Consider the following 27,699-nt stretch of genomic DNA (forward strand, 5'->3'; position numbering starts at 1 on the left):
GCAATTTTCAGTGTAGAGACCAAACGAACCTGTTGACTGGATCCAGCAAAGCACATCGCAACTCATAACACAAGTTGTAGACGGTGACCACCTCAATGGAAAAGTGTTTCGAAAGGGGTTAGAGGAAGGTAAAGTCCATTATTTCCTCTTTACGCTGAATACCTATTTACCTGAGACACAGAACCAAATGCTTCGGCCCAAAACAGACTCAACAGTCTCCTATGGCTGGGCTGTTGTCGAGCAGAAATTGAACGAAGAAGAAGAAAAGTAAAGAATTTTGATCAAGAACAAAGCATTTTCTCGAGGCGATCCGTCAGGAAAAAAGTTACCTGACAAACTTTCCTCAAACTTTCTCTGACAACGTCTGTTTCGAAAATTTCAATGAAAAGGATAGGTCACAGTGCTTGCGCGTGCTACATTTCTACATCTGCTTCGCTTTTCACGTATTATAAGAAATGGGCATAAAATAAAGCGGTTGGATAACTTATTAGACGTTTTGGTGTGTAGTATTACCGGGTATCTTTACTCGTTGTTTGTATTTTAACTGACCCTCTGACTCGACAAAGTACGACACAACTCGAAAAGATACATTCGATTACTTCCAAACGAGGCGCATTGAAACGTGCCAAAGTTTCAAAATGATCTATTCTTCATGTCACAGCTTGGTTGAAGTTATCCCTAAGATTAATTCAAATTTGGAGAGCGGTCAGTAAATCCAGTCAAAAAAACCTTTACCAGCATCGAAATAAACTTAAAGTCTAATGATAACCATTACAATCAGCAATCAGCTATAAGCTAAAGGGTTTCAATGAAATGTGCAGATAATTCAGAGAAAAAAAACATGTTTGATTGGGTTCATTTAATTCTTTGATCAATGACTGATTTTTTTTTTCAGAAAACCTGAGGTGGTGATATTTTGCATCAGAATGCGAACTTGACGAACTTTGAAGATTCCTAACTTTCAGTGGGTAAACCTTACTTATTTTATTACACAATCGAACGGCTCTCAGTTATTTTGTGATTACTTCCTTTGCACTTTGGTCTTCCCTTTGTTCGCCACTGTGCATAAATATGACAACGATGTAATCATCATCTTTGAGAATCAATTCTGCTTTAACACAGTGCTTTTAATGAAGTTAAAATGAAGACAAACATGTATGAACTTCTGACATCAATAATCAAGTCAAAGAGAACTTACCATCATGTTCTTCTCATCTTGATGTCATATTGTAATTTAATTGATAAAGAACTAAGGGAAGTTTTTTCCTCAAACGTTGGTAATTATATTCAAGACGCTTGCACATTGCAGTCTCACAATCTTCAACTGCACCAATCAAGGGGTAATTCAATTACCACCATTGAATAGTAATTGGCATTAGTAACTTAATATGATATAGAAAAAAATTAATTACTGTAAGGTTCGTCTCTGAATTTCTTGCTTCAGTTTAAAAAAGGTCTAAAAAAACGACAACCACTTGAACTCAAGTTCTGAATATACAGTCACTGTTGCAAAATTATTGGAAGACGGTGCTAAAGTTAAATATGGCGCTACCCCACCGAATTTCTATTGAGACACAAAACTAAGCCAGTGGAACAGTGCAAGACCGATAGGCGCACAATAAAGAGTGTAATGTAGATAACTGTTCCACCGTTTCGATATGTCTTCGTTCCTCTTAATACATATATTTTATTCGACGTTTTGGTGTGTAGTATCGCTGAGTATTTTACGACTTGTGCCGTATTTTGACGAGCTCGTATATTAAACTAAGATACTTTTCATAAAATATTTCGGACGGTTTGGCACCAAACGAGCAGAAAATATTTCGGACGGTTTGGCACCAAAACAGGCGCAGGGATCATAACCTTGTTGTCCAACTGATGTCCAACTGAAGTTAGAAAAAGGTTATTCTCATGCGGCCACCCAAATGCCGAGATGTTACAACAAACAAAGTCCAATCGACACTCATTTACCCGAACATTCTCCTGGGCGATTATCCTCTCTAAGCGACTCCTTCGTAAATGGCAGTTCCATCTTTTTCCCAATCAAATGCCGCTTTAAAAACTTTCTCTCACACGACTAACACGCACTCTCTCATCGTTAGAAAATATTCAAATTCTTTTCATTTGTGTCTCAAAAGTCCAACTCCAAGACTCTAAACGAGTTGTCCTCAGCAGTCGATAAAATCACTGAAGCACAGGAGCATTCTAGATTTCGTGAAAAAAAATCAGGGGTTTTGTTTGAGTCAACTGATTTCAAACCGATTTTGAAAATGAACAGGCGAGCAGGAAACTATAGTACATTGCTTGATAATGACATTAATATAAAATGATTTTAGGAAGTGATTAAACAGCATTTAGTGATAAGTCTCTTACTCTTTGTGAATCTCGTTCTCCAAGGCGTCGATCAGCATAAAGGTTTCTGGGAACCTTCAGGGGGTGTCTTCCGGAAAGTCGTTCATACGCACGTCGCTTTTAATAAGAAAAACAAAAATATTTATCACTGTGACGCTTAAAAACTCAAGAATCCGAAGAAATGGCTATATCAAAAAGATTTGATATAATGGTAAGCGTGTGCAAGCTCTTTTACGCCAAATTGACCATGTGTGATATAAACTGATTTACCTGCCTTTAGTGTTCGCACGCACAAAAAAATAAACCGCAAAGTGCCAATCAGCAGTTGATGATATGCATAAGTGTGTGAGGCTTCTCCTATTGGTTGCCGAGAAAATCTACTTGAACTCGGCTAATGAAATACGGTGCTTGCCGATCCTCTTTACATAAGAAGGCCTGAAAGGAATAGTATTTGAAATATCAAAAAAGAATCAGGCATTTTGGCGCGTTAAAAACCAGTGAACATTTTCTAGGCTAGTTTCGTAAAAATCCGTAAGATCTACATACCATATCCAGGCGCTTTAAGCTAGGGAATCCAAGCAAAAAAATTCTGAATTTTCGGCTCCTAAAATTTTACTCAGAGCATATCACAACTCATCAAAGCAATTGTCAACGCGGTCATACCGTAGACTAAAGAAATACGAGCTTTGAACCCCAAAAGGTTCCAAATAAAAATAGTTTCCATGTCTCCGTGCGTCTGTGATGACTTCAAAATGTGGCGAGAACAAAGTGGTACACGAGGCGCAGCCTAGTATGTCAGTGATCACTGAATTACTGTAAAGACCCACGGCAACAAGGAATGTATTTGTTTTATAAGATGAAGAAGCAAAATTTTGCGAATAGCGACGTCATCTTTGCGTCTGTCCTTCAATAGATATAAGTAGGTAAGAACTAAAGAATATAAACAGTTCATAATCTCTTATTAAAAACCACAAAAATTCTTGTAGGGTTCGGTTTAATAGTCTTTTCAAATTCGCTGGAGATGTATGATTCTACAGTCAAGTCGCAAATCTACATCCATGGGGAAAGTGAGGTCCAAGAGAATGAATCCTAAAGTGGAATAGCGGAAAAAAAGTGCTACCCAGAGAAAGAGCAGAGAAGTAGATGAAACCAACGGCTAAACTAGAGGCCAGAATCTGTCTACCGGCGATCTCCGAAATAAAGAAAACATGGCCATGAATTTAGTATACTCGGCACTGTAACTATTTTGTAACCGTCTTCTCAATTTTCAATGAACTCATATAATTTATTCACGGACCCTTTTAAAAGCGATGCTGGTTGCCTAACCGCCGCGAAACAGCAAACCCTTTCGACGAAACAAGATATGCAAAACTATAGGACAAAAATTTATCTTTCAAATCGGCACTCTATATCCTCATTTCCATTCAACTTATTTATTCTCGTGTTGTCACGTTTCCATGTTTCAACCAATAGCGTGGCTCTATTTTCCTGCACACAAACAGTCAACCCACAATTCCTCTACTCCTCTATTCGCTCTTATGAGGGGCTAATGCGAAACGTCAGCTTTAGAAACTCTATACGGTGGCCAGTTGATCATTGGGTGCGTGAATCAGTTGCAGCTCCAAACAAAAATGGTTAGCTATGAACTCATCGGACAAGACTAACCGCCGAGTAACGCATGCTAATAGTGACCCCGTATTTTCCCTACATAGGTAAACATGCCGTGGGCATTGTGTTCACGCGGATCATCGATCGCCCCCAAAAGTTGCTCGTTCTTCCAAACGGCAGGCTCTTCAAACCATAAGGTATGCTTTAATCGTTTATTGTCTTTTATTTATTATGCGTTTAAGGGAACCACCTTGTGTCAATTCTTGTGACTTGCAAAACGACCTCTAACTTGAGAGACATAACAAACTTTAACTGAGTGGTGTTGGATAAATATGCAAAAAGGGTTGAGCAAAATTGAAGGAATGGCTAATTAAGAAGAAGATTCAAACGGTTTGCAAATAAAAAGCTTTAAAGGTATGGGATACCTGTTTTTTTTATATGAACGCACAAATTAAACTATGACGTAGCTCCCTTGACCATCCTTAACTTAGAAAACGTAAACTTTTACCGGCTTGAATTAGCAAATGACTGCAAAAACTGAAGGTCGAATTTAGCTTTCTCCGACTGTAGGCAAAGGCGACCTATTTGCTCTAATGCCTATGTTCCTTGCTTGTGTAATGAATCTATGTTTCTTCATTGTAACTATTGCAAAAAGTGTGCACTGCACAATTAAGCAGATTACACTGTAGTTAATTTTCTGGGAACAAATTGCAGCTGAGATATACTGTATTTTTCAATTCGACATTAATTCGATATCACAGAGAATAAGATTTCAGTGAAGGTTTAAGTTAGAAAACTTGATGTATCAAGTATGGGACTCTCATGACATCAGCAGGAAATTCCCATTCGATTCTGAAGCCCAAGGATAACTCGAAGCCATGGTATAAAAAATTATTTGTAACTAAGAGAAGATAAGCTCATATCCATATTTTTAAGGATAATCCGAGCTAGTTTGTCCTCTCAACGTTACATAGGGAACATATGAGTGACGATGTCATAACAGCCGAAAGAAGATGGGGAATGAATTGAAACAAGCGGATGTCTCTGTCCCCAGAATTCTTGTTTAGTTCTCTTCTCTAGTGTCTTAACAATATTTCTAGCTAGAAGGGGAATAGAAATTGGAATGAACAAATGTTCTTTTTCAGTAATGCTCTCAAGTTTTCTTATCTATTCTGCGTTTTAAACTGGATTACCGTGTAGCAAACGATTGGTGTAGCAAATGGTATCGATCAGTGGTGATGTTGTGATTAAGATTCTTGGAGAAGAAATATAACTTTATGATCCTTTGTAAACTATTTTCCCCCTCATTAGCGATGCAAAGTCTCTTTTAAAGAAGGCAAAACTCTATTTCATTTGACACCATATGCAGAGCTTTAATTGATCCCGCACATCTGGCAGAGAGGTTGAAGTTCTCCGTAGTCTTTGCATCGGTGCCCTACGCACTGACAGCAGCCATTCCGGAACCAGCGGTACCTATGAGATCCCATGTCCCCGCAGGACACAATGCAATCTTCTTTCGCAACGCACCTATGAAAGAAAGCTACTTTGCAATGGTTTGACGAACCTGCAATATAGAGTGGGAAAGACGATGTTGAATGCATGGCAGAAAGTATTTTTTCTAAAGATACCTTCGAAAAAGTGTACACTCAGTTATTGTACCAGTATTTGAGACCATTAGATATTTGGCAAACGTGACAGTTTTAAAGTGCGCTTTCTTCTCTTTCCGCCCTTTTTATTATTGCAATTGCTCGATCCAAAAAAGAAAGTGATACTAAAATAAGTTTGTGATATTGCTTTTCAGTAGTATATTAGTTGTTATTTGGCCGAGTATGAAGCATTGTGCAATTTTGGCGTGCCATTTTAAGGACTGTGATTTACGGAGCGATAAATGTATGAAAGGTCTATTTACGATACGTAAACTAAGCCAGATGATTACATCCACAGTAGACCAGAATAGTCATTAGATGCGATGTTTTTAGCGAACATAGCACACTCATGTTGCCTCAGTGGATTAACCGGCTCAGCTTCTCATACATAGTTACATTTTTAGTTCATTTTGTTGCAGTTTTGATCATGCATACTTACTGTAACACTGTAGTTTACTATTTTGCTCGCCCAACCGCCTTACTAAGGTTAATATCCCATTGATTTTACGGAAGACAAACTTGTATGTATTGACCGCAGCGCCTTAAATAAGCACAAAGCAACCTGATTCAGCAACCACTTGAGAACGCGAAATTAAACAAAAATAAATTATTTGATGAGCTAAGTTCTCACGATACGAAAGTTGGTATTACTTTTTCGTTGGAGTTCCCGTTGATGGAGACTGTTACCGCTCAGTGTCAGCGAATTCATAACAAAACTGACGGTAAACGCAGAGGAACAGGCAGAGCCAAATTTTTTTTCTTAAAAACCAGATTTATTTTGGGAAATATATTGATAGAGAAATCGAAGATTTCTTACTGTACTTCATTGAGTGAAATTTGGAGAAATTTAATTGTGTTTTGAGACAGTTGCGTTTCAGAATGCTTGAAAAATTACACGATGTGTACAAGCCTATCAAAATCGATCGACGCTTTAGTTTTACGATCTTTATCGTCTGATTATTTCAAAGTGATTATTCTTGGACTAACGAACCACAAACATAAGGAATAACGTAGATCTATCCAAATGCCGCAATATTTGATTGGCTTTTAATTAATTAATTTAATTTTCATTCAACTGTACCCTTCTGTCCATTTTCGTCATGTTGAATTGGGCACTTAAAATCAGTTCAGAAGGATTTGTATTGTTTCAAACATGTACGCGCGTGTACGCGATCCTTTTGTTGTATTTCATGGTTCGTTTTGAAGGACTATATTTTCTATTTCAGGTTTTTTTGAATCGAGAGCTGGCGGTATTCGAACGCTCGTCAAGCCTAGATCAACTGTTCATGATTGATTTCGACATTTTAATATCACCACAGGATAGTTCTGCCTCTTTAAAAATTAGGGGGTATTCTCCACAACACCGCTTAACAATAAGGCAGAGTTTTCACGATCAACTTTCTATATCTTTGCATTAAAGTTTAGGGTATCCAACACATGCGGTGCTGCTAATTGCTGATTCTGCATTTAGAAGTCATTGCTCCCTTTCTCGAGGAGCCAACAAAAGTTGATAAGTCAAATAGGAAAGCGTTGAAACATCACCGTAAAATATTTCCAAAGGGATGTTTTTTGTCGTTCTATTGGTACTCTTAATTGTGCATAAATATCTTTATCATTGTATCTGGAGTAACAATCTCATCCAGAGATTGATTGTCCTTTCTTTAGTGCAATGTGATAGCAAAAACGATATTTTGTTTTACCAATTTGAACATTTTCGATCGATTCGTCTGGCGAACGTGAAACCGAGTCATTAGCCAACTTCTGATAGGTGCTGGTACCTTTTTCGAATCGCTCTTAAACTTAAGACTTCTTCAAACACAAAATACCAACCTTTTTTGCCCCTTGTCATGAAGGCAATGGGAAAATGTGATCCTTGACTGATAATGTCAAACATAGTTGGTATAGACCTGCTCAAGTCACCGTAACTGCTTGATATTTGCTGCGTGCTGTTCGTGTCATTGCGAGGAGTGTGAGTGCAGAGACCAACACAATCACAACATTTTTTCCAGAGTTTCTGACCAAGGCATCTGAAGCAGTCCTCGCAACATGTACAGTTTTTTCCAGCTATAGGCCTGCAGTTTGCGCAATCTTTATTTATGATACAAAGAGAGACTCGGGCAACACAAGCTGTGCTTTTGCATCTCTTGTAGGCGTCTATTTCGCGTTGAGTGAACTGGCCGCCATTTTGAGGCTGTGTTCCACTGGTAAAAGTGATAAGTGACATCAGAGTGAACAATAAGATAAGGGTACTGACCAGATCTTTCATCCTGAGCTGCTAAAAAGAAACGAATGAAATCGATTGGACGTCAGCACCATCAGCAATTTGTCATACTACAAAAAACAGCCCAACTGGTGAGCGTATGCAAATCTTAGATTAAAGGAAGTGACAAATGGATGTAAATATAAAGGCTCAGGACCTTTTCCTTTTACCAGAGGTTAGCGGGTTGGAAGCACAGCGTACAATTTCTAAATTTACGGGACTTAAGCAAGTCCCCTCTACAGAGTAAATGTTCTGAGATGGTAATGGATCGACAATATAGAATGGTTGATCTTGTTTTTTCTTGCACATATCATATCAAACAAACCTTTCAAGTAAAAATAAATGAGAGGGTTTCTGACATGAAGTTAAAATAATCTCCCTTCTTGCACAGAACCATTGATCATGCTATTAAAATGTAGGCGATGACTAGATAATGCTTTGTAGTCAACACAAAGTTATTAACTCGCTTTCTGAGCTTCAAAGAAAGAGCCGATATTCTGGTAGATAATAGTCTTAAATCCTCCCGCCCCCTATGGAGTTAGAAAACGTTTGGAAATAAAATTACGGTGGCAATTACAAGTGTGGGACAAACCTAGAAGATTATGACAATTGCGACAATTTTTCCGCAATGGTAGGATTAAAAGAACAGCGTGAAAATAATGTGGTATCTAAGCATATGTCAGAATTATTCTCAGCCCCTGAAATCTCTTTTGGCGGCCTTGGATAAAGTCTAAGTCCACCCCCAGGTAGTTCCTGAAGGAAGTTTTCATATCTAAACCCCTTCCCATTCGTCATCAGTAGTCTGCAACGGACATGGTCGGAGAGACAGCAATATTGTGAAATAACTATATCGTGTCTTGAAGCTGCGTCTTGATCACTATAGAAGAATTGAAGGCGAAAGTGATGAAAAATGAATTTAACTGAAATTCTCGGAGTGAGAAAAAATTTAACGACGTATGCCCTGCGATTTTTTTTTCCAATATTTGGTTTACTCTGAAGAGAGTCAATCTTTGTAAAAGTAGTCCTAAGCTTCAGCTATCAGACAGCTTTCCATAATGAATATGGAGACTGTATTTTCGTGATTTTCGGCAGATTTGTTTTTACAACATTTAAAAGAGGATATGGTTGTGAAAGTAAACTTTCGAGATAATGTTTGTATTTCCCTCCTAAGATGACACAGAATGATCTTAGTTAATCTCGTGGGTAGATCACGAGTTGCTGCCTACACGTGGAACCCGCTTTGAAAGAGGGGATTAGATAAATGCTTCTTTGGCCTGATGTCGTTTCCCAAGTAATGTGATTACTGAAATGAGATGAAGTACACGGCATGTACGTCTATTTTTAGTTTAGTATTGAATCGCCGGTGCATGCGATGTAGATCATTCCATCACTTGAGAGTTAGATGATTAAGCTGGTAAAAAAAAGTAATGAAATAAGAATTTATATCCTAAGTAACGAAAATATTCTCCACTTCTCCTGCATTGCTAATATCAAACACTTCGCCGATATTAATAAATGAGCTATATGGTTCTCGACAACGAGGAATATTCTTTTAATTTTTAAGGAGTTACTTCACAATATTTTAAGCTTTTTTTATGGATCCACGGAAATATCCCTTTTCGGAATGAAAATCTGAAGTAATTATCATAGGGGCGGACTAATACCGAAGAGCAAAATTAAAATAGTGAACCAAAAGGAAAGAAAAATTTAAAAGTTTTTATGAAGATGGAGAAGATCGCTGACTGACACAGATTCAAAATGACATAATTAAACAACAGAAGTAACCTTCTTTCGAAATCTAGAAACTTTGACAAAGCTGTTCTACTTAGTGGTGAGCATGTTTCGTCCTCTAATTGAAGGATAAGGCAAACGAAAAATCTAACCGAAGGAATTAATTTTCTATCGAACGGCCTAATTTTCATATATTCAGGTTGCTATATATTGGCTTTCATCATGGAAATTTTCCAAACCGAGACTAAAAAAAGATACTGTCCCTACTGATCTTTTTGTTGTTGGCTGTTGTTTGTCGCCGTCTACCTTACCTCAGGACTATCCGTGAAATATCTTGGAAAGTACCTTATTGGTAGGAATTCTTACTCATACTGATATAAAAAGTGGGAAAAGGGAGGATAACAACAAATTAAAAATACACTTTGGAAACTCAATGCTCAATCTCTTCAGTCAAAAAAAGCATTTTAAACCAGCAACTTTGCTTTATTATTTATTGCACAAAATGATAGATCGAATTCTGTATAGTGACCACAAAACCACCCTCTAATGAGCTAATGTTTTGATCCTTACCACCTCTTGTCTCGTTCTTTCGTTATAATAAGCAACAGCTATATTCGATGTCGGCTAGACTATTGATTTTGTGATCGCTGGATGAATCACCAACTCTCCGATAATGGCTTAAGCACTGTATACTTCAGTTTAGTGCAACATCCGTTCTAAAATGATTCTTCGTTGTTATTGAATTTTGATATCACGGTCGTGAAATTATTTCACGTACCTCAGGACTGCCAAAGTCAATAAAGAAGTCACTGTTGTGTAGGAAGTGCCACAGAATTCTCAGCAGGAAGGACTGCTGGTGGGTAGTCGCTATACTCATTTTTTTAGTTCACTTTTGGCTTTGTGCCTATTGTATAAGGCACGATTGCTGTAAATAAACATTTACACTTAGTTGTTTTTAGCTATCAGATGCATTAAGAAAGTTAAAAATAGACAAAGTATATTGGACTTTATCTTAAAGAAAAGCAACAGGTGGCAGACAATACTTCAGCCCCACCAAAGGAGTGATAGAGAAAAAACGTCTTAAAGTTCAAAATATCAAATAATAGCTAATTGTTCACGACCTCATTCTTCTTTAATAAATATTAATTCAAAATACAATAGTCCAATCCCTGAGTTTCATAGTTTTTGTTTCAAAACCTACAATAGTAAAAAAGTGTTTTGAGCCTGACACAATCAATAGTTTGAAGATATCAGAAGATCCAAGGCTAGCAGGCTCGAGCAACTGACAAAATATTTTAAGGCGACGCACTCGATTTACGATGGAGTAGTATTGACCCAAATCTTTAATGAAAAGTATTCTTGATATAACAGATTAAAATGATCCATCAGACGAAGCTGAGAATTCTTAAAATAGACTGAAACAATCAGTCGATTTCTTTTTCGGATTTCGTAATAGTAGCGAAAATCGAATATGCATGCATCATTTAGCTATTCTACCCACCCTTTGTTTCCAGTCGTGGTAATTAGAGCGAGGTAAGAATAAAGAGGCGGCGTACCATACAACTTAGAGTTGCAGCTCCCATATGTCAAAAGGAAATGAATGCCTTTGACTGAATCTATTTGATGGGCAGTTCAAACTCATTCCTCCGTTTTTCAGGGGAGAGGTAGCAACAAGACAACTTGAATCGGAAGGAAGCGTCCAGGCCCTCAATGTCTGTTCTTTTTTCTTTAACGCCGAGTCTATTTCAATAACCTTTCCAGCAAGTCTTACAAACCTATTTAGGAAAACAGCTTAACTGAAATTAAAAATACCCTTGCAAGATATCTCATAAGCTTAATTTTGCGAGATTTGGCATAGGGCAACTCGTTGAACTTCTAGATCCTAAATTGTCATTAGTTTGAGATTTCTACTACGGCATTATAATGGTATCATGAATAGAGTCTTCGCCGTCATCGGTTCTTTCGAAGCTTCTATTTTCATTCATTGAATTAAACTTTATCAACCAAATTGATTCAAGCGTGGTAAGAAAAATTCACCTTTAAAGGAAATTAAAGAGTAATATCCATCAACGATCGCGTCTCACTTGGGTGCAAGGTACAATTAGCTGGTGCAGTGGTTTTCAATTTCTTTCTTTCTTTCTTTCTCGTTGCCTCTTTTGAAGGTCAATTTTGATGGAGAAGTACAACCGAATTCTATATTGCTGTTTTTGAGCCTAAAAGGCATACTTTACCATTTTGTGACAACCGCACCTGATCGACTAACAACGAAATAAACAACTAAATAAGTAAGAAAGTTAATCCACTCTTGCATCAGTTTGATGAGATTGGAGATTCTTGTGTTTCAGAATTACGCGATTTCTATCCTTGACCTAAATAGTTCGGCGTGTTCCATCTCGTTAACTACTCTGGAATCACGTAAGCTCCTTATTGTTCCCGTAATCGTTCGACGTGATAACAAATTAAATAATGAATTTAACTGTAACCCGTTTGTGAAGACGCCATTAACAAAATTGTAAGTGAGAGTAAAGAAACTATGTTCATCAGCCATGAGGTGCTTTAAGTTTAGTGACTAGAAAGTTGAAACACTTGCATTGCCAGTGACAACTTTTTTTTCTCCTCAGTCTTACCGTCATTCAAACATTAGTGCTAGACACCAGTACTAAACCTGAATTATCATAGACAGAGTAATACTCAAGCACTTATGGCAGGATGCAGTGAGTTTGACCTCGCTCCAATTTAGACTGACACTGAATATCAATGAATTAAAACAAAGGAGGCTATTTCCTTACATCCCATATAGAAACCCTGTTTCCGCAAGTAGACATATGATATCCTGTTCATCAAGTAAATTAAATATTAGAACCGGAGAGAATTTAAAACTCCAGAATTGAAAATCTGAATTTTAAATCACAAACTTTAAGAGCTCCAAATTTACCCTGATGACCGACACTTAAACCCGAGTCGTAGGAGACATTTTCCATTCTCACTACGAAAATATAGTTCGTTCCTTGAAAAGATTATATTTCCTGTCGAAAAAATTCGAGGGCGCTGTCAGTAGTAATGTTTGTAAAATAAAACAAATTTTCCTTGTAAAGCAGCAACGTCATGATGATGTATTTGTATGATAACAATAAGGACATGATTTTCATCTTCTTAATAGTAGTATCTCCTTTTTGGGTGTTGTGAAGACATCAGCTATAGCAAATACAAAAATGCTAGTATTTATAAGTCGATTAATTCGGACATTTGAACTTTTGAGAAATGGTTTGTTCAAATACCCCTTCACTGAGGCAAAAATTGCGTTCAAATGCCCCACCCAATTTTTTCGAAGAGGCAAAATCAGCGACCGTGACTTTCTACACGTTGACCGAGCTTTGAAAACTAGACCTCGTTGACCTTTTGTTCTGAGCCATTCGCTCGCGGAAATGAGCTATTCACATTAAACACCTCCTTATTTAAATATATGACACTTGTATATCGATGGAAAGTCTTGACACCACCGGTTCACCCCTATTATGCAGGAGAGGTTAAATTTCCAATCCGGAGGGCACGGACGACAGTCAAAGGCCGAGGCGGAGGAAATGTTGAAACCTCGAAGCGATTGATCCATTTGTTGGTAACTATGTAATAAATATTTATTCCTAAACTTATAAATGTCAAAAAAGAGAAAAGAAATAGATGAACTTGCAAGACTGTCAGCTTAGTAGAATGCTGACGAATTTTGGCGTTATCTTTTGGCTATGAATAAATCCTCTAATGACCATTTTTTTTTCGATCTAGAGATGATCGAATATCAGCCTAGCAATTTCTTCGCTTTTCATGGACCTCACTTCGTATCTGGCCATGCAATGCATGAGCGACCAATATCCAGTCACATTGGTCACACTAAAGATCAGTGAGTATTCAATTTGTACATTTAGGACCGCTATGTTTGTAGAGTGGTAACCTTATAAAATGTCAAAGAAAAGATACTTAAATAGTATTTTTTTTCCTCGCTCAAATGATTTTTATCCATTTTGTGTCGAATTTGATAAAAAAAAAGAATTGTGAGAACCTTTACAGTGCCCGTCAACCAACCCGCAAATTTCTTGCATGATGCACGTGCATTTAAAAATGAGAGCAACAAAATCGGAACTCCTATAGCATGTCATGTATCTTGTTTGGCAGAAAATAGGACTTTTAAGAGAATAAGTTGATTTTGTTATAGGAATAAACTTCAAGTCTTACCTGCTTTTGAAACTCAATGGGCCTGTTCGTTTCTAGTACCAAGAGGTCTCGATTAATGTGCTTTTCTTAACATGTGTTTACGAATGTGATCTTAGTGTTCCAGCGAATAATATCGGATTTGGCTTTTTTTCCGCGTTTTATTACATCATCAGACCTGGCAAAAAGTCAAAAATGTACCGAGACCGAAATACAAAAATAATCTGCAACTTATATACTTGCGTTGTACAAATTACTAAGGAATTTGGTTATGCCTACGAGCACAACTTTGGCGATGTTCTTGAAATTAAACTTTGAAGACGCCATGGCCTGTCCTTCCTTTCCTGGATTATCTTATGAAAACCTTTTTCACACTTTTTTTTATTAATAATTAGCTTCTATTGCTCCCACCCGATTTTTGAGAAATACTGTTAACAAAATGAATTATCACAGAAAAAGCTCTTTATATATACAAAAGAAGAAGCTCTTTGCTTTCATATAACCATTGGAAAAAGAAGATACTTGGCACACGCAGCATCACAGAGGAAAATTCGATAATAGTAATGATATTAATATCGAGGATAATGGTGATGTTAAGGACAATGATGATGATGACTGTAACAATGATTTTAGAGATAATAACAATAAGAAATATTGTGGTAGGGATGATAATGTTTATCTAATGAAAAATGATAATATATTTGCAATGAGAGCGTTCATTAAAAAGATTTGCAGTGTGGCCTAACTAAGAAAAAAATATGAAGTAAGCTAAGTTTACATGCGTAGCTCATGTAAGCACCAAACTTATGACTCTTAAAGCAGAAATGCCTACGGTCTAATTTGTAACATTTTGGTAGGAGCTGAGCAACATAGGTCAAGTTTTGAGGCTGCATGTGAGAGAGCGACGTCTTGTCGACGAATATAACAGAATCAAGTTCGACTCTCGTTGTTACAATTTGCCTGGCTTGCGAAGAGCCACTGTCAGTCTCAGTGAGCCATTAAGAAGTCGTTCTGAACATGAGCTCAACAAAACAATAGGGGGTTCACCACAAATATGTAGCGATACACACAGAGAAGAGGTTTATAAAGTTAAAAAAAAAAAAAAGTTATTCGTTCAGATACTTACCGACTCACAAAAGCAGGACTATCGGTATTCCACGTGCACAACTGTTCTATAAACAGCACGACAAGAAATTTTCCAAACCGCCATCGAAACTCTGAAAAGGAATACATTTGCACACTCAATATCAGTTGCATCTTCTTTGACGAATTTCTCTCTCTTGCACTTCATAGTTAGACGAATATATAACTTAGTGGAAAAGGGGCCACCATGTGACATATGGCCAGAGCTTTAGTCAAATGATTGGTAAATATTTTAGCAAGGCTTCCACTTTGAAATGTTTATTAAGGTTGTGGAAGCGAGACTGTACCTAATATCTGATTACAGCGATGCGGTTGGTAGAATCCCTTTTGAATAGTTTTAACATTATTTTCATCCCTTTTGATTGTTTTCTAACCACAAGGCAGAATGTTCACATTCGTAATCATTTGTTCAGATCAGTTTGTTTTTTTTTCTCTCCAGTGGGTAATTTTTGAAAATAATGCATTTTTCTATTTTGAATTTTGATAGACGTTTTTCTCACAATAATGTTGTTAGTACTTTTCGGTGTATTTTGAGTTTAGAGTAGGAAAATTGCTTAGATAGCTTTTGCCCGACTAAAGCAATTCTATTTCAGTCGTAGCTTCTGACAAACTCTCATGTGTGTCTTCTTAGTAAGCAGTGCTTTGCTTGCAATGATCTGAAGGATGGCATCCTGATCCACTTACTTATGGCGAACGTTGCCACTATTAATAGCCGCGCTGCCTGCCTTCAAAAAATATCTCAGTTCAGCCTAGGACTAGTCAGTTGATTTTGCATTTTATAACAAAAAAGACCCTTGCAGCGTGCAAAACGGGCGGGAATGTTTTCCCCTTCGTGGAATCAATTTGTGTTTACATGATTCGTGTGACAAGATCAAGAGGTTCTGCCATAAACAGAGAGGGAACATTTGTATCAATATCTTAGGCTCAGGGAAACAAGGAACCACTTGCTAAAAATTTCAAAAGGCTAAGATTTCGCTCAGGGTTAACCAGTGCAGCGATAAGCGAAAAATTGGCTCTTTTCTTAATGTTAAAACCTTTGAGACTCAACAATAGCCTTGTAAAAAGAAACAAGACAAAGGAACAAAAAAAAAAGCGATAAACAGAAATATGTGGAGGAGAGAGCTACACCCAAAAATAAACATATGATCAGCGAAAAATGCTGCAACACGGCACTGAGAATGGAATCTTTCGTTCCAAATCCGGAACTAATTACGCCCAGAATATCTTCATCGTCTGTGGCCGCACTTGGAAGCGATCATCTTCGTTGGCCACCGAAAGGAAAAAAGATATTCAAGCACGTGTCATTTAATCCACTTATGCTGGCTATAAATAAGTTTCTAAAGTAGGAAATCGAAATAAATGCTTTTAATTAAGATTATAATATGGTATGATTGGTCAAAAAAACCTATCATTTATTGCACTGGTTATTTTTTTAATAAAGCAATGGATCACACTTTCTAAGCGTAAAAAAGCAATTGAGACTTGATGAGAATACTCGAAAAGTTTCTTATTTAGTCGCCTGTGGTTCTTATTAATAAATTTTTCTCGTGTTCTCCCAACAACCCGCGTGGTTTATTGCGCCGGTAAACCGATAGAAGTACTAGTTGCGGTCTATTGCTTAAATATTTTGCCTACCGTTCACGGAAGGAAGTAGTGAGTCGGTTTCAGTTAAGCAACAAGTTTATTCTGTTCATCCAACTACTGACTATCAGCTCAAGGATTTATCGTTTCCAATAATTATTTCCTTTGCTCTCTTAATCGTAACCGCAGGCAAATCACAGGGGCATTTATGTTTTTCACTACCTTTCGTGATCTTCCTGTAAATTGCACGGGGATCTTGTTTTTATTAGCGCCCTTGAGAGATTTTCTTCTGTGGCGCCCGACTGGAATTCAAGGGCTCTTCACTTGATTGGTGAAGCTCAAAGAATGCCAAAAGAAGTAATGAATTGACTTCCGGTGGAAATACCTTTGTACTTTCATAATAAACTGAGTGGTTGGCACGCATTTCTTCCTATATCGTTAACGACAAAGTCAGTATGTAGTCTTGTTTTTCGCGGTAAATAGTCCTCAGAAACAAACTTCCTTCGTATATATCTTATAAACGCGTTACTCTCGAGACTTCAAATTTAGCACAGACCTTTCTTGTTGGGTAATCATGCTATCACCAGAAAGTATAGGCAGTCTGAAAACATTTAGTTCGCCTCCCGCATCACTTTAAAAGTCAATGTATATTCTTTTTTACATTGCATCCTTTGCAAGGTGTTCTTTGCAGCCACGGAAAAACAATCAAATTGCCTTCAATAAGATCGAAAATCAAAAACAGAAAACGTAACTATAAAATTATTTCGATACAACGTTCACAAACACGAAAATCCTTTTCACCATCCTTTCCGCTATGCTTAGCCACAATTTCCAATTTGGTCTCGAGTTTTCTATTACTTTAGAAAGCGGCCGCGCGACCTCTCGTTAATTCTCACGGGCTCATCGGTCGAGAGCCGCTGACAGCAAGAGGGCAGAAAATGCAAATGAGATCATGGCTAGACACGCAAGTGCTTGCTTAAGAATTGCATCAGCTCTTGTCGATCGTTAAATAGAATTAATGTTCAAATAGATCCCTTCTTAGCAAATACGCATTTAAGTCATAATTAAGTCGTGGTCTGTCGAAAGGAAATTTTGTGTAACGGATCTTCGTAATGAATCAGCACTTAGCTAAGCAATAGACCGCTCTTTCTGTTGATTGACTGGCGTAATAACCCACCCAGGATGGTGGGAAAACTCAATAAAGGGTTTTAAATCACGAGTCGACGGCAAGTAATTTACAAACTTTTCTAAAAATACTGTTGAAAACTGTTTCATACATTTAAATCAGTATCAAATTTTAATGATATATAACTGAAAAGGATAGACTTTCTGTAATTTTAACGCTCAATTCGTGCGACACAGACCAGAATCCTCCACATTTCATTCATTCAATATTGATCCTTTCCATTAAAAGCCCAATCAGATAGAGATTTGCTGGACTATCATCCCAGTATATCAAACTTGCCATTCCAAATCTTCATCAATAACCTTGCGGGCCAACAGGAAATTAGTTGTCATGCAATTTTTGCCCTGTTCTTGACAACTCAAGGAAATACCTTATCCAATTTAGTACTCTTGCACAGGAGTGTTTGAATGAAATATCTTATCCAATTTAGTGTTTTTGCACAGGAGTGTTTGACCCCAATAACACATAAGTACACAATAAATTTGTAGAAAAAAATTATAAAAACCGGCTGAAAAGGAAAGATACGCTAATATGAAAGATGACGTAACAAAGAATGCGTCGATTAGTACACACTAACTGCTTTGAAATTTCGGTCTCAAGCGCAGGTCCAATCATATACCGTAAAGACTACTAAGGTATTAACCTTGCAGTCCGGACTTTTTAATGAAGGTTTCAGGCAAGGGGAAAATAAAGACATCTAACATAGCAATAAAGCTAAAGAATTATTTAAGTATATTGGTTCACCCAATATAATTATAGCTCAGTTTCGAATGTGTGCCAATGGGCAGACGCCTCAGCTCAATTACGACGTAATTAAGCAAAAGAGAACATTTACCTGATCTATGATTTTTATGTCGAAATAACGCAGCGTAAACAAACTCAATTTAATTAGCTTTAGTTGCATGTATTCTTTATTTATATCATATGTAACAAATAACCTTTTCAGGGAAGAGACCGGAAAAATTAGGAAGACCGTAACGTATGTATATCGGAGATCGAAGAAAGTTTAACATGATTATTCTTCTCCAAACGAGTATCTATTGGACTATTGGAATCAATGGTCTTTTAAAAATCATTATCCCTTTGACTAAGATGGTGCAACATGATTCGCGAGAAGCGCACGGCTAATCATTATCCAACCCCAAGCCAAACAGTTTGGCCATAGGCCTACATCATATATTAGCCATGTTGTTACACGGGAATATTGATTTGAAAGTGCATATCCTAATCGAAAGGTGAATTTTGCATGCCATGGTGGACTCATCGTTCTTTTAGATTTCTTCCTATGGTGGGCGTAGACCTGCTACGTGCTTATGCTAAAGCGTTGGAACCTTAACTAAGCGATTTGCATTACCATGTCATTACCAGTGAGATTACAGAGAAACATATATGATCGTGATAGGTAGATCGTCTCAGAAGGGGGGTTTCCAAGTTAGTCCTTGATGAATATGCATGTACGGTATTATCATGCAAAAGCCAATATTTTCAGAAATTTTTTTCTGCAAATTACTTCAATCCCATGAACTACCTGTTTGTGCCATTTCACTTCTCTCCATTTCATGGCAAGCTGTATCTCGCTAACTTAGAAAAAATGCGAAATATCCCAGTAGTTCCTGGCAAGAGATTGCTTTCAAATTTCTTTTTTTTACTCAGTCTTTGAGCCCTCGATACATAATTTCATCGACGAGTGCATTCCTGCTCAGGGTCCCTACAAAACGATTACACAGATCATTTCAGACAGTTCTTTCAGAGCAGCACAGCTAGAAGGGCACTGCCTTAAAGGTTTTTTATATTCATAGGGTGCTGATTCAAGAGCTTATTTAGTGCACATAGCTGCACTTTAAAGGTGCGCTTTTTGATTCCCTATAACCTTGTGAAGTTAAACCCAATCTAACGTTATTTCCTAGCTGTTAGCCATGATTCGATGTTAGTTTGTGCATGACGTATTTGTTTGTCAGTTCTCATCATAAATACTCTCCGTCCTTGGTCAATTGCTGGGAAGGTAACTCTTAAGGCAAAGTCACGTTATGGACTTTCGCGATTCCGCAATATGACTAAGAATGTTTGAATTTTCTTTTAATTGCCGCACATAATATCCATGACGTTAAGCCTTTCAGCTGATCGCTTGATTTTACGCTAAGCAACTGAGACGCCAATGGACTGCTGCCGGAAAAAAGATGACACAGTATCATGCTTATACAATTGAAGAACGACACGCACAAGACCAATTTTTACAACTCTGTTAATTCTCACTGTGTTTATTTATGAAAAAACTTTGAGTTGATGGTCATACTATTTTTAGTGGACCTAAGGTTTCTCTCTGGTTAAACTGATGTTCTAGTGTTCCATAGCGGATCTAGTGCAGATACACATCCACCACCGCTCTACTAATGTTCAAAATCTGAATATCATAACATTTCTATGCGGAAAGTCAGTATCATAATAATCGTAGAACAACATTGAATTTATTTTTCGATAAAAAATTAAAATTAAAATTTGTCCTCTGAAGTCTTTGACCAACACAAGAAGTTTCGGTCAGACAACGCGTAAATTACGTGCAGAGCTGGCCTGTATGTTAAGATTGCATGAGCAATGAGATACTATATGTGAGAGCAATTAGCCATTAACTTAGAATGGATAAGGCTCATATCACCTGAGGTGTAAACCAGGGTGGTTTAGCTGGTTAAGACCATTACTGTACAGAATATGAATATCAGAATTTTCCATGCAGAAACTTAGCATCATAACAAACGAGAAGAATATTTGGAACAATATCAAATTGATTTTTTGGATAAAAATAAAAAAAGAAAAAAATCTAATAGTAATTGTCTTCTAAAGTAAGCCCCAACTTTCTATTCGTGGGCCAAAAACAAGTAATTTCTAGGAGTGCCCTTTGCTTAATTCTCTTTTTTACATGTTAATTTACTTACTTAGTTTTTAAGTTTGCAATTATTTGGCTGTTAGTAGATTTTCAGGCCAATTCAGTTCTTCTAACTGGATCATTTCCGGTCCTCCTTAAGTATAATTTTCGGTGCGCAATCATTTGCAAGGCTGTACACCTACTGCTCTTTTATTCTGGATCCATTGGTAATCTTATGAGGGTTTAGTCTTTCTCATGACGGATTTCCTTGGTGAGTGATTTTCTCATTAAGTTTGAGGAATTCACGCAGACAAGATAATTGATAAGAATGTTCAACCGGAACAATCAGCAGAGCTCTTCGAGGTACGGCATTCACGGAAAGCAGCTTCTCAATATATTGTAGTTTATAGTTATATTTATGGTCGTGAAGTTACAGTTCAATCCTTTTGTAAATAGCTGATGAATTGCCCGTGGCTAAATAAAGTCTATTGACTGATTGATTGAACTCGAATAAATTTATTTGTGGAATGTTCTGTGATTTGCTCTTATTCCAGTTGCCACTGTTTTATTCTCAGCCTTTCTTTTTTAACTTTTTCTTTAGTATTTTAAATTCTGATCTTAAACAACATAAAACAGCTTCAAAGTGCTTTAGTTATTCTACGGTTGACGTCTACATGTTGACGTTGGTTATGATTTTGAGCTCTTCCATGCTTTCTTTTCCAATACGAACAATTAAGGATAATAGGTATAAAATGCAAAAACGAAATAAGTTAGAGCAAAGGTGAAATAATTTACAGGTCCTCCTTCGTGACAATTCAGGATTGTTTTGATCTAATATTATGATTCTTAAATTATAATTTAATTGGTTGCTGGCTGGGGTACGTTTTCATACTGAGCTTTCCGCCGTGCGTTACCTAATTTGTTAACCCCTCGACCACTCGGCGTTCACTGGTTATGAAATTTCAAAAGAAGAACCGGCTCGTCGTGAAGAAACAGGATAAACAACTATTCGAGATTTCCGTTTCTGAACTTCAGCTCATAAGGGATGAGAAGCAAAACATTCAGGGATTTATATTTTTCCCGATACAACCCACGTTCCTTTTTTTTCTCGGGAAAGAATTAAATTTCGTTTGAATTTTTACGGATTCCAATAGAGAAATCAGTTTTCAGTCAGCTACACTGAGTTAAAACTTCAACAAGCTCACATCATGATTGCATATGGCCAGAAGCACTAAAGTTCAAAAATAGATCCGTTCATCTCCATTATGAAAGGTATTCATGAGTAATCGATAATAGATCACCAGTCAATTTTGACAAAAGGGCTCTGTGCTATGTTCATGGCTATAATTTGAGATTCAGTCCTGAGACGCGAAAGCAGTTTCGTTGGTTACAGTTTTCAAGAAAAGATGGATGCGAATCAAGAGCAGGTTTGATTTCAGAGACGTAGCAATAACTGTAACTCATCAGTTCAAGGGACGATATTTTGCGACATCTCTCAATGATGATTTATTTTTTAAAGTAACCTGACGATCCGAATGAAATGGAAAAATCAGGCACAGTCAGTTCAATGACATCGCGCAATATTCTTCCTTAATCTGGTTAATTTTAACGTTTCCTTCTCAACTGAGGTAGAGCAGACCAAGGATTGTAGAATAAGGTTATGTACGTTTCTTCAATTGAACGATTTCTCTTGATCATAACTTCAAAAGAATGCAATTTAGATCTGTCTGGTACATGAATCAGTTCTTCAATATTAGATTGTGGCTGTTGTTCTCACATGCCTTCAGTCAGTTATTTCCAATTTTATAACAAAGAACAGCGTGAAACACGAGTAACTGATGGCCTCTTTGGAATTCTGTTTTTGTGAGATAAGTAGAAGGACAAGTAGAAGGATGAGTAGAAGGACAAAATTCGGCTGAAAGCGGGCCGTATGAAAAGCTTTTTTACTTGCGGCTAACTGTAGTTGATGTTATAAACAAAATAAATCGTACATGGCAAACCGCAATTTAGTCCTAAAGCCATGAATTGAGGGAAACTGATGACAATTTGACTGGTAGAATCGAAGCGTCGGGGGAAGCATTTAGGGGACGCCATTTTGAATTACACTCACGCGCAAACCTCGACAAGAGACCCTTTCTGGCGCGCTGTATTTCAGATACTTCCATACTAAATTAATTCAAAATTGTTTCAGGAATGTTAATGTTGTTTTAGTTACAAGTACCACTGATTATGGAATTGCAGGAGACAAACCATATCGAGAGGAAACCCCACAGGATAGTCATAAAGTTTGCACCTGAAACTCGGGGGAACATTCACAACGTTCTCTTAGTTCGAACACTTACAAAACCTTACAGTATATTTATCATGCTACCTCTTTAAAATAAAAAACCAAGTGAAATTCACTGTCAACGACGCTGTCTACCCAATCTCTTGCACTTTCCCTATCTCTGAAGTTATTCTGCCGGATTCGCTCACGGTTTCGTCATATGTCTTCTCTACCGCAAACGCCCAAAAATATCTCAACAAACGTTATACTAGGGATGATAAGTCTATTGTATTAGTGGGAGTGTACGGATCGTACTTTAATTCTTTTTCTAAAAAGCTAAAATCCATTGTTGGCAGACTTTCGTTTCAGCAGACTTTATAACAAGCAAGCAAAACAATCAAAAGTCCAAATCAGTGGATGAAATCGGTCCAGAATGATAACCCCTGAAACGAAGTCGCACATGGTTATCATTAAAGTAAAAGATACGCTACTGCGTGGCATTAAGACTAGAAAAGTGACAAAGAATCAAGGAGTGAGACACGAAGAGCCTTTGCAACAAATTTCTCGGAACGATCGACTGGAATACTGGGTGGAGGCTATCGCGGAGAGCGAAAAAGATAAAGAACATCGGAGGGGAACTTTGAAACTTGGGATTTTTCGTGCGGTATGCAAAAATTCTACTTTTCTGTATTGTGGTGAACTACTTGTGGTTTTAACCTTGCAAAACAAAATTATTTGCAGTGTTGTTAAAGGTTACTTGCTAAACACTAATGCAGAATTCTCCGACTCTTCGTCCTTGTCGAAACTAATTGTAGCTTCATGATGCTGATGGCAACTTTGCTGTTAAAACTGCTTTATTTTGCGAGTTTTATTGCTGTCTTTAACCATGATTGTAATGAAATATATCATACAAGCAAAAAACCCATTGGACTTAAACCTCTGAACCATCGCTAGTGCATGAACATTGACGGATCGACATACAAATAAGAGGTAACATTTGATATGACTTTTTGAAGTACGAGTTTAAAAAATATGCTTTTAGTTTCGTTGTTTCATAAACTTTTCGCGCGGTGATCAAGACTTTGACGATGTCATGTATCCTTTAACTTCGATATGTCCTTACAAGTTTAATTGATTCTATGACTTGTGTTCGTTCTTCGAAAACAGGGGAGCCATAGACTCTAACCCTTACCCTAAGCAAAAATATTGTTAAAAAATGTCGCAAGCGTGTTGGCTGTCTGAAAAATGGTGTAATCGCGTGAAGTAGGTTTTAGTCAAACAAGTCAGGCCTTTCCTAACAGCTGAGACTATAAAGCATAATTAATTTCCCAACCCGTGAAAACGTGTTTTCATTTTCACACTTGGTGTAGACCTTCATATAAATTCGAAAAGCCTGACGTTGGCATATCAAAGGTGTTTGGAAAAAATCAAGCTTACTCCCGGAAATGATATAATGAAACAGAATGCAAAACATGCATACACAAATATTCTCGTAACTTACTGTAGATTGACGGATAGATCATGCCTTATGCTCCGTCTCCACAAAATAATTTGTGATGCTTTTAAAACAGGTTTTTTTCCACAGAGGGGGTTGCAAAGTAACACTCACTGGGATAAAATTTAAAATGCAATTAAAACCATTTCTACTTGAGACAACATTACATTAAGCTGTTTACAAGCGTGCAGGTAACCTGACTCTTGATACGTATCAACTATTAAGAGCACTTGACCAGAGTTATTTTTGATTTGCGGTAAACATATTTATGGCTTTATGTAACAGCAAGGTTATGATACAGGTAACCTAGCATAAAAGAATTTTCTGTAAAGACGTTTGACCTTCTATAATACTACACTGACGCCATGCCTGTTGATGTTGAACCTCCTCCTCCTTCATTTCCTTGAGAAATCACCGTTAAATTTAACTCGTCAACTAACTCTTCGAGAAAGCCCTTAAACTATCTTGAAATAACTCCTTTAATCGCGTTACAAAAATTGATCATAAGCAACCATGATGATTATAGGTTAATAATGGTTTTAGGAACGAATAGAGTTCACGAATAAAAGTAAACAAATGGGAGAATGGCCATTGATTTTTTTTATCTTTGTCATTATTACCTATTTTAATTATTTTAAAATTGTGTTTATCGTGAGTTTTGACATTGTTGTATTTTATACCTTTACATTTTTCATGAATGTGTATATTTGTATTCGAATCCTTTCTTTAATTGTTTAGACAGTTAGCAGTATTAAAGTAGCCACTTTTCATGACTGTTTATTGAACATTTGCTATTGCTATTGTTATTCGGAATCCCATCGCTTCCCTTTTAGCGCGATTTGTTAATCAACATCATTGCCGAGATGGGAAGACGACACAAGGTCCATTTATCAACTAATCAAACTTTGAAACCGATTTTGTACAGGAAAGTCACTTAATATTAACGTCTTTATGAATAAAAACGTAGAGTCAGTAGTCTTAAATTACCCTATACTGTCTAATGTCATCGTCCAATCGATGTTCGGGGGTGAGGCATTTGGTTTCCCTACACTTTTTCTACATTCGAGTTGCTCACAAGCATTCATACATGTGCCTGAGCCACTGATGCGTTTGGAAACTTCGTTATGCAATTCGCCATTACTCATGTTAGAGTAGAAGCAAAGTTGATGGCAGAATCCGGAGAAAAGATAATTCTTGGTTATGAGCGAAGTTTTCGAAATCCATGAGATTGACATTGGATACGTTTGACTTTGGTCAGTAAAAATGACGATGCATAGTTCATGCAGACTACTTGTTAAGCCGCAGTCGTTTCAATCTCTGAGTTTCTTTTCACCCCCTGTCGATGCTATTCGATGTTAATTAATTATTTTGCAACCGTAGCACTCAATACGAGGCATGGACTGCCCCACGAATAAACTCCTCCTTTGTATTGCTTGAAAAGCAAGAATGGTTGAAGGGGGAAAAGGAAACATTTATCCTAATCTTAATATTTGCAGAACACAAATAGGATAAAGTTATGAGAAACAGAAGCATATGATGGGCCATTTTTCAGAATGTACCTCTTTCTTTTAAAACTGTTTTTCTGATACTTTGATGGTTTCTGCGATCGATCAGTGTATGGAAAATTAATTTCAAAGCAGACGATAAAGAAACCGACTTTTGAAACATGTTAGTGGAGAGCATAATCTTAATTTGCCTTCCGGCAACCTACTGATAGAGAGATTTTTACCAGCACGCATTAACGACTCTAGAAGGAAAAGAAAGAAATAATAAATCCTTGCACATCGCGTTTGAATTGGTTTGTACGAAAGCCACACAGGTTAGTAACTCAGAAGATTTTACGTTTACTTGGAGGCCATTCAAAGTGAAAAAATTATCGCGGCGATAAATTGTATATGGGGGCACCAACAAGACTTTCGTCTAGAAATGTAAATGTATTTACGCAACACGTAGCTAATATCCTTTGTTGTTCGAATTACACAACTTTAAGCTTTGTTGGCGACTGCCATTGCCTCCTTCTCGGCCCCACCCAGAAAAACAAATTCCACGTGTGAGTAATAACTAATGACCGTCTCCTTTACTTTCAGATAATGGCTAAGTTAACGTTTATTCGGTAAAAACGTATCAATGATGAAATTAGAGAATAAGAGAGTACAGAGTAAGCTTCAATAGTTAGATTTCTGTCCATTGCGTGCTATACCAATTAGTAATTGTTAGTTGAATGTCAGTAAATAAACAATCGGCTCGTAAGCAGCTTATGACCTCCCAATGCTTCATACTGGCCATATTTTTGGATCCTGCACGTCTGCCCCGGTTTCCGGTACGCCATAAAAGCGTGAACATGAAAAACAGTCGACTTTTAGACCTCAAAAACCAAGCTCCTCCTGCTTCCCAAATTGGTCTGAGTTTGGTGCTAGATAAATGTTTCTACTCGGTAACCTTGTTAATAACAAAAGTGTTAGAGCAGGAATCAACGGTGCCATTTATTTCAGCTGGATTTCCAGTTTCGGGCCAGATCGTTTTTGATGCATTTTGAATGCTGAAAGGTGTGTAGGTACTCAACATTTTTGACAGATCTACGACAAAGCTCGTGCACCTTAGGAAAACTTCAGCAGAATCTTACTTTGATTACATTTATCTTCTCCATCCTTTACCGTATCCTTATTTCTTGATTTATTATTGCTTGTGCTACGTTGCTCTTCTACATTTTTTCTTAGTTGAAGATAGTCTATAGTGTTACTTGATCAAACTGCCACGATTTAGCTCCTAGACATTAAAATTATCTGTGCATTGTACTGATTAAAACTTGGGATTGAGCCTAGAGGTACAAAGGTTAACAATTGCGGTTTGGGAGAGATAACAACTTGGAGGCAAAACAAGGGCGCTACTAGAATTTCAAAAGAAAAAAAACGCGAAATAAAAAAAGACGTGGAACCAAAGCATGTGCATTCTCTTTTCTCTGAAGAGCTAAAAATATAAACAGGTCACTTCAAATGATGACATTGCGATTTTAAAAGAAATATTCAAGTAAATGCTCACAATTTCGACAAATTATAGAAGTTTCCTCCATGTTCTGACACGGTAATAAAACAATTGCTATTGTTTACCGGGTGAACCTGACTGAGTCTTCACATAAATAAGAAATTTTACATTACCATTACCTCATGTCTACTGTGAGCTACTGACGTGATTAATAGCAGATGAGCATACCACGAGTTCGAGCAGACAAACTTTGCTGATGAGTTTATATACTTGATACAAGTTTATCGTGGCTTACTGTCAATTTGGCTGATAATGACATCGATGCAGCATCATTTTATAGCTTAACAGTATTGCACTCCTTTGCAATTCCTTCGAAGAAAAAACAA

At 37.2% G+C, this 27,699-nt stretch overlaps 1 protein-coding gene and 1 long non-coding RNA gene across 3 annotated transcripts in view; one reads left to right on the plus strand and one right to left on the minus strand.

Annotated features, from left to right (window-relative positions):
- On the plus strand, nt 1-13,579 carry LOC136279886 (uncharacterized). Its single transcript, XR_010717044.1, has 5 exons — nt 1-128; nt 896-968; nt 4,065-4,157; nt 13,119-13,213; nt 13,378-13,579. It is a non-coding gene; the product is annotated as an uncharacterized lncRNA (long non-coding RNA).
- The window catches only part of LOC131783666 (twisted gastrulation protein homolog 1-A-like), a 24,686-nt gene continuing 2,029 nt past the window's right edge, over nt 5,043-27,699 (minus strand). The window contains exons 2-4 of one of the 2 annotated variants that reach the window (XM_059100432.2): nt 14,927-15,017; nt 7,437-7,878; nt 5,043-5,524 (exon numbers count right to left, since the gene is read on the minus strand). In XM_059100432.2, coding sequence (XP_058956415.1) covers nt 5,334-5,524; nt 7,437-7,872 — 627 coding nt within the window. In that variant the 5' untranslated portion in view covers nt 7,873-7,878; nt 14,927-15,017 and the 3' untranslated portion in view covers nt 5,043-5,333. Of the gene's footprint in view, nt 5,525-7,436; nt 7,882-14,926; nt 15,018-27,699 lie in introns of both variants that reach the window. The other variant, XM_059100431.2, reaches the window with a different exon arrangement.

The sequence above is a fragment of the Pocillopora verrucosa genome, chromosome 3 (genome assembly GCF_036669915.1).
Source record: "Pocillopora verrucosa isolate sample1 chromosome 3, ASM3666991v2, whole genome shotgun sequence".
In the NCBI taxonomy this organism is placed as follows: domain Eukaryota; kingdom Metazoa; phylum Cnidaria; class Anthozoa; order Scleractinia; family Pocilloporidae; genus Pocillopora; species Pocillopora verrucosa.